This window comes from Mustelus asterias, chromosome 14 (assembly GCF_964213995.1).
Source record: "Mustelus asterias chromosome 14, sMusAst1.hap1.1, whole genome shotgun sequence".
Lineage (NCBI taxonomy): Eukaryota > Metazoa > Chordata > Chondrichthyes > Carcharhiniformes > Triakidae > Mustelus > Mustelus asterias.
In genome coordinates, this window is record NC_135814.1 from 106426536 (window position 1) to 106434917 (window position 8382).

The following is an 8382-nucleotide window of genomic DNA, read 5'->3' on the forward strand; positions in this document are numbered from 1 at the left end:
GCACAGACAAGAAGGGCCAAAAGGTCAGTTTCTGAGCTGTAATTTTCTATGGTTCTATGGTTCGAAACCTGGCACAGATTCCAAACTTATCTTGAATATCTCAGTGAGGACAATAAGTGCTTTGGGGGGATAGAGTTGCAAGAATGACCCAAACGATTGCACCGGCCCATACATTTAGAGTTGCCAACTCTGACTCCACATATTCCTGGAGGCTTAATCACATGATTTCACTCCACGAGCTGCCTCACCCTGTCAAAGAACCACTTTCCTCCATCACCAATATTGTTATAACTGCAGCGTTTCAATGCACAGTTTGTGTCAATGCCCCAAGGAAATTTCTCCCTGGTTTCCAGCACAGGGATCCAAGGGATTAAAAAGGAGGCTCCAGGATCATTTTGGAGAGTTGGCAACTTAACAGTAACAGGATCATTCTGGAGTTATTCCCAATGGACTGAGAGAGACTTTGTTCAAACCACAGATGGTCATTTCCTCTCCTCTCTCAGTTCATTATTTCATATTCTGAGGAAGAATCTCTGATCTCACCAAATCTAAACAGGGTGATGATATTGGAAGGAAGTTGTGCCCATTTTGCAGCCACTTGGCAGCAGCTGCCCCTGTCCAGGATCAGCGCACTGAGTCAATATGAGTCAGTGTTTGAATGTGGTGGAGGTGAGGATATAAAGACTGAACGCTGTAAGGAAAAGGCAGAGCGAGAGAGAGAAGCAGCTCCTTTGCTCTTCGTAAGCAGCCAGCTGATCAGACAAGACACAGAATGAAATCCTTACTCCTCACCATTGCCGCAGTGCAGATCCTCCAGTGCTCAGGTAGGTACTGGAGAGAGAGAGAGAGACACCTCATAAAGCAACACCTTCTTGCCAGTGAGACTCACTGACTGAGATGTCACCAATGTGTTAGAAAGAATTGACTGGAGAATGCTGGAGTGTTTGGTACAACTTTCCTTTTCTCTCTCTACAGGAATCCCCAGCCCTAAGGATGCTCTGAGAGTGTCAGTTGGAAAGCTGAATGAAATCACCGCCATCACCAATCTGTGTGGGATAACCCGGAGAAGAGTGAAGGATGTAAGTGTGTCCAGCTCTCAGTGCGTTTCACTGTCTAAAGTCGACAAGAAGATTGCTGCGCATTTAGTTCCTCTCTTCGTTAATTTAATCTCTCTTTATCGCCCCCCCCCCCCTCCCCAGTCCCCTTGCTCCAGTTATACATCCCATAGTCTCTCCCCTCTCAGATACGCTGGCCTCTCACTTCCCCAGTCAAACCTTTCAGAATTCCTCACTCACTCTCCCTGCCTTGTTGCAGCCGTGCCAGGCTTGTGCTTCTGTTTTTAACTCTCCCACTTCCCTCCGCGCCTCTCCTGAAATCCTCCAGAGTTCTCATTCAGGCAGCTAACACTGACTAATTGTGAGCAGCAACTCCAGTTGCCTCTTCCCCTCTCTCACCACGAGCAGCTGCCACTGAACCCAACTTCCTGCAACTCTCCTGACATTTCTGACCATGGGATGAGCTTCTGAACAAACAGTGTGAGGCAGTGATTTGATTTGATTTGATTTATTATTGTCACATGTATTAGTATACAGTGAAAAGTATTGTTTCTTGCACGCTATACAGACAAAGTATACCATTCATAGAGAAGGAAAGGAGAGAGTGCAGAATGTAGTGTTACAGTCATAGCTAGGGCGTAGAGAAAGATCAACTTAATGCACGGAAAGTCCATTCAAAAGTCTGACAGCAGCAGGGAAGAAGCTGTTCTTGAGTCGGTTGGTACGTGACCTCAGACTTTGTATCTTATTCCCGAAGAAAGAAGGTGGAAGAGAGAATGTCCAGGGTGGGGTCCTTAATTATTCTGGCTGCTTCGCCGAGGCAGCGGGAAGTGTAGACAGAGTCAATGGATGGGAGGCTGGTTTGCGTGATGGATTGGGCTACATTCATGACCTTTTGTAGTTCCTTGCAGTCTTGGGTAGAGAAGGAACAAGATCAAGCTGTGATACAACAGAAAGAATGCTTTCCATGGTGCATCTGTAAAAGTTGGTGAGAGTCGTAGCTGACATGTCAAATTTCCTTAGTCTTCTGAGAAAGTAGAGGCGTTGGTGGGCTTTCTTAACTATAGTGTCAGCATGGGGGGACCAGGACAGGTTGTTGGTGATCTGGACACCTAAACACTTGAAGCTCTCGACCCTTTCTACTTTGTCCCCATTGATGTAGACAGGGGCATGTTCTGCTTTACGCTTCCTCCGGGTGCTCCGGTTTCCTCCCACAGTCCAAAGATGTGCGGATTAGGTTGATTGGCCATGCTAAAAATTGCCCTTAGTGTCCTGAGATGTGTAGATTAGAGGGATAGTGGGTAAATATGTAGGGAAATGGGGGTAGGGCCTGGGTGGGATTGTGGTCGGTGCAGACTCGATGGGCCGAATGGCCTCTTTCTGTACTGTAGGGTTTCTATGATTTCTATGATTTCCTGAAGTTGATGGCAATCTCCTTTGTTTTGTTGACATTGAGGGAGAGGTCATGCCCTCTTGACCAAGCTTCTAGCCATTGCCCCAATATCACCTTACACGCTTTGGTGTCAATTTTGGCTTTAGAACAATGCTGTGAAGTTCATCGGGATGTTTTATTACATTAAAGGTTTTATATCAGTTTAAATTGCAGTTATTAAACACAATATTCTATTGCTCTCACACTGATGGGTGAACCAGCCCAGGGTAGGAACACGAGATACACTCAGACACTAATGACCTGTTTTCCACTCATTAGGTTTATCGCACAGGAAAATTGTCGTACAACGTGGATTTAACATTCTCTGTGAAAGAAACCGTCTGCTCCAAGAATTCCGGACTGGAATTTGATGATCCCAGCTGTCGATTCCGTTCCAAAAAGTCAGCAGTAAGTCCAGAGTTAGATTGTCACATCGATTACCTCGTGTGTATGGAGTTATAGCAGAGAAACTCAGTGCTGAGCTTGTAGTTATCAATAACTTTAATCATTTCCCTTCTGTTTTTACAGAGGAAAGGTTGGTGTAACAGCCGTGTGGAATATTTTGCTGATGAGGTGCTGGATGTTGATGTGGAGTGCCGAGGTTTGAAGACATTTGACAGCAAAAGTGGATCATTCGAGTCGAGTGAAAACAGCATTGAGGTAATGTCACCATTCTACACATTAGGACAATGGCACTGCTACACTTTGTGTTTGGATTTCTCCAGCTGTCAGACTTTCAAACGCTTCCCTTCGAGAAGCCCTGCTGTCAGGGATGAACTATCTGAGCTGTTCTTGGTGCTTTCACAGGCAGTGAATCAGGACAGAGATTTGATCTCTTCTTCCTGTTACCAAGGAAAATAATTGCTCCTTACTGTCAGGGAGTTCACACAACCGAGTCCATGTCATCACTTTAACACTGTAAGCATCGTTCCCACTCTATCAGGGCTGAACTCTTCACTGTTCCATCAGAAACTGTCCAGATGTTTGATGACATCTTCACCAATCAACATTGAGCCCCAAAATAAAGGCAGACTACTGCGGATACTGGAACCTGAAACCAAAACAGAAAGTGCTGGAAAATCTCAGCAGGTCTGACAGCCTCTGTGGAGAGAGAATAGAGCCAACGTTTCGAGTCTGGATGACCCTTCGAAACATTGGCTCTATTCTCTCTCTAACATTGATCCCCCACTGCAACCTATCAGAAATTTAATGAGTTAATTGCCGGAATTCTACCGGCCCACACGCCACAGGAATGGGAGCGGGCCAGGGGCGGACAGTGGGAAGGTCCGTTAACCTGGGGCGGGATTTTCCAGTCTCGGATCGAGCAAGGCTGTAAAATCTCACCCAACATATCTCATTCTTCATTGAATCTCAGTTCGATCATTGATTTAAGGATGATGCTGAAACTAATGCTTTGTAAAAATCAAATCTCCACCCAGCATAAAAATATTAATCTTTTAATACAGGTGATAAACAAGCGGACCTCACGGCCAGCAGTCTATAAACGTAAGTATAAAACAGGATTTTCACCAGAGATTATTGGCACAAATTTGTTAATATCTGGATTTCTTTTGTTGCAGTGTAATACATAGAAATATAGAAACAGAGAAACCCGACAGTGCAGAAAAAGGCCATTTGGCCCATCGAGTCTGCACCAACCACAATCCCACCCAGGCCCTACCCCCATATCCCTCTAACCTACACATCTCAGGACACTAAGGGGCAATTTTAGCATGGCCAATCAACCTAACCCACACGTCTTTGGACTGTGGGAGGAAACCGGAGCACCCGGAGGAAACCCACGCAGACACGAAGAGAATGTGTAAACTCCACACAGACAGTGACCCAAGCCGGGAATCGAACCCAGGTCCCTGGAGCTGTGAAGCAGCAGTGCTAACCACTGTGCTACCGTGCCACCCTGCGAGAGTAATGAGCTTTTATTTAACTCAGTATCGTTCCAGTGTCGGGGGAGGGGGGGAATACTGAAATATTGTTGAGTCTTTTCCAGCCCCAGTTAAAGTATTCTGGGATGAGCTTCAGTCGAGGTGATTATATTTTCCGGTGAAGATTCCTCACTGTCGAGCAATGTGAAGGCATCAGAGTCAACATTCTGAATATTTACCAGATAATAATTCCTGTGTTCCAGGAGAACACAACAGGGACACACTGATTAATAATCTCAGTCTCTGTTAGTTTATCCATCGAGCCACAACCCCACTGTCCCAGAGCTGGAATGATTATAGCTGAGGTGGGGAACAGGAGGTGTTTGCTGAGGGATTCTCCATCACTCACTCACTCCATCCCAACTCGGGAATTGAAGGGGTTAACATTTTGAAAATCGAATTTCACTGGAATCTGTTATTTACGGATGAATCTAAAAGTTTATAAAAATTCAGAATCTCTCACTAACCCCCAATTCTAACCGGATAAATGTGAATATTTTTATCCAGGTGTCAAACAAATCAAAAGACTGGTCACAGCGAGGGATTTCAAACGTAAGTAGAAACGGGGATTTGTGTGGGAGAATTGTCTCTGGATCAGCAATAATAAAACATTGAGTTCAGATTGAAGTCAGCCCATCTGAAAATGACCATTCTGCTGATTGTGTTGATTGCAGGAACACAGTGATGATTCAAGAGTCCCACACTGACCCTGAATGAAACGTCTGAAAGAGCCAGCTTGGTGTCAACACAAGACCTCATTCCCATTGAAGAAGATGTTCTCAATTGTCCTTTACTTCTTCATGTATAAGGGCAGCAGGGCAGGGGAGGGTGGGGTGGGGGGGCAGGGGTGGGGTGGGGGGGCGGGGTGGGGTCCTGGGGTTCCTGACTGTACATTTCACTGTAACTGGGAGATTCTATTGTTTGTAAATGTTCTGTCCTTTGGTGTGTGTTGTTGTTGTATTCTGTGGATCATAATAAAAGTGTGAAGAGAATATTTCCTGATGTTCCTCCAGATGTTGCTGCTGCTTTCACTGATTGGTTGGGAGCTCAGAACGCTGGGAGCAGCCTATCACACACTGGGACCACTTTCCCCAGTCTCCGGGGAGCTGCTCAGGGATTGGGGCTTCACGGTTTTTAGCCAAGTGTCGGGAGGGGGATAATTAGCAACTGATGGAAACAGTTTATTTTATTAATGTGGAGCGGCCAATTCCGGGGCTCTGTGACAATCTGTGGGAATCGCAGCGGGAATCACGGCGGGCGGGACAGGAAAACTCGGAGTCAGGCCCACAGTTGGAATTCCAAAACGCAGTCTTCCCCACAGCCTCTTCATGGGGGGTCATGGCAGGGTCATGGCAGGTTCATGGTGGGATCATGGCAGGGTCATGGCAGGGTCATGGTGGGGTCATGGCAGATTCATGGCGAGGTCATGGCAGGTTCATGGTGGGGTCATGTGGGGTCATGGCAGATTCATGGCAGGGTCATGGCGGGGTCATGGTGGGGTCATTCCTCTTTCCCCAGGGGTGTCCGAGTTTCTTTTAAATACAGCGCTTGGACATGACAGTGGGGCAGCCGACCTCCTGTCTGACCCGCCCCGAGATTCAACAAGAACCTCACGGCTGCATAATTAATGAGCTGAATATCTCTTCATTTGGCACATTTAGCCGCTACGCTCTCTGACGGGAATCCCTCTGACATCCCGTCCCCGACACGGAACTTAGTCTGGGACAGCAAGATTCCGCCCTCTGAGTGAATTCTTGCAGCTTGTGTGAGAGTGAAGTGTGAATGTTGTTGAACCGTGCGATTTGGGAATATTGGTCTTCAGAGTGGGTTTAGCTTTAACAAAGTCCAGTTCATTCGAGACCTGGTCCCCAGTTAAAGTCATTGTTAAATCTCTTAATGCCGAGGTGTCTCCTCCAGAACGACTCTGCAGCCGGGGCTCAAGGAACACAGATCTATCTTTGTTCGGCCTACTCGCTCCACACTCCAAACGTTGACTCTCCACTCAGGGCGGTTCCTAACCAGCTCACCCCCACACCAGGTCACATGACCTGTTCCCTTAAAGGGACCACGCCTCAACATACACAACAGTTATCATTTGACATTTTCAACAACAAACTAATTCTGTCATAACTGGCCTCAGAATATAAAACAATTTCTGTCTTCAAGGGCCAGAATTTACAGCCCCGCTCTCCCAAAACTGTAAAATCCCGCCTGAGGTCAACAGACCTTTCCATTGTCCGCCTCTCGCCCACTCCGATTCCTGTGGCGGGCGGGGTGGGAAAATTCCACCCATCTCTCCATCGCCACCAATCCTCAGCTGCTTCCTGTTTCAATCCTGACCGAATCCACCCACATTCCTCTTCCCAACAGCAGCAGCTTCCCGATTGGTGGATGAGATCTCACCGAATATCCACTTTGCATCTTCCGGAATCCACATTCTCTCGCGAAAGGGATCGAGGGATATGGCGGGGGAAGGGGGGGAATCAGGATATTGAATTCGATGATCAGCCATGATCAGAATGAATGGCAGAGCAGGTTCGAAGGGCCGAATGGTCTCCTCCTGCTTCTAGTTTGGATGTTTCTATATTACTGCCTCACATGGCTAACAGGACACTGGCTGTCCGGGATGTGTAAGTACCTGCTACTACAGAGTGATATCCACCAGGAACCTGACCTGTCAGCAAAAGAGGAGAATCAGTTGATTCTGTGCAGTGACTGCCAGTTTGTCTCCTCCCTGCTCTGAGAGATCTGTCTGATTTCTTTCATGATGTGGAGATGCTGGCGTTGGACTGGGGTAAACACAGTAAGAAGTCTCACAACACCAGGTTAAAGTCCAACAGGTTTATTTGGTAGCACAAGCCACTCGCTTTTGGAGCCACTACCACTACCAGCCACTACCTTTCGATACACATCTCTTTAACCTGTGCTTAACCCTCTCTCCACTCACATTGTCTGTACCTTTAAGACTTGATTACCTGTAAAGACTCGCACTCCAACCACTATTTTGTAAATTGAGTTTGTGTCTTTATATGCCCTGTTTGTGAACAGAACTCCCACTCACCTGACGAAGGGGCAGCGCTCCGAAAGCTTGTGGCTTGTGCTACCAAATAAACCCGTTGGACTTTAACCTGGTGTTGTGAGACTTGTTACTGATTTCTTTCACCCAGAGTGTGAGAGACACTTGGATCTATCGGTGTGAAACTCCCATTGACTTCTGTCCAAATCAACCCCGATTATCAGAGGTAGAAAATGGTGGAGGAATGTCTTCCGAGAGCAGGGAACGCTGACAGCTCCTGAGAGGCACTTTGCTGAAAAGCTCTGGAGCCGGGAGGCTGTCGTTCTGAAGGCCGATTGGGATGGACTTGCTCCTGTGTCGTTCTTTGTGTCTGTGGACTGCAGCTTGTGTGGGTGTCGAAGTGTGAACTGTGAACTCGATACAGCAGCGAGAGAGAAGAGTCACAGTGCAGACACTATCCTCCCGGTTCATTATCATCAGTGAAGTTGGGGAAGGGTCACTCCTTGTGTGATTGATGCAGAGAAGCAGAAAGTGTGAGGAAAGATATCTGTAAAAAGACTCCATGTTTCTCTATTCTCGACTGTTCCTGAATCTGTTCACATTGAGAATAAACCTGTCCTGTTATTCTGAGTAAATCAGACTCGGGGCGGGTCAGACAGGAGGGTGGCTGCCCCATTCTCATTTCCGGGCACCATATTGAAAAGGTACCCGGACACCCCCTCCCTCAGCACCCCCGCCCACGCCACCCCCCGCCCACGCCACCCCCCTCCCCCACCACCCCCCTCCCCCACCACCCCCGCCCACGCCACCTCCCTCCCCCACCACCCCCCTACCCCCCCGCCCACGCCACCCCCGCCCACGCCACCCCCCGCCCACGCCACCCCCGCCCACGCCACCCCCCGCCCACGCCACCCCCTGCCCACGCCACCCCCGCCC

General features: G+C 48.0%; 1 protein-coding gene across 1 annotated transcript; it reads left to right on the top strand.

Moving 5' to 3' along the window:
* The first annotated feature begins 768 nt into the window (after positions 1-768).
* LOC144504103 (secreted phosphoprotein 24-like) lies at positions 769-5213 on the top strand. The gene is made up of 7 exons (XM_078229279.1): positions 769-824; positions 976-1079; positions 2767-2895; positions 3016-3147; positions 3954-3993; positions 4938-4982; positions 5105-5213. The coding sequence occupies exons 1-7, from the start codon at positions 773-775 to the stop codon at positions 5113-5115; spliced, it is 513 nt and encodes a 170-aa protein (XP_078085405.1). The 5' UTR covers positions 769-772; the 3' UTR covers positions 5116-5213.
* Positions 5214-8382: the final 3169 nt, after the last annotated feature.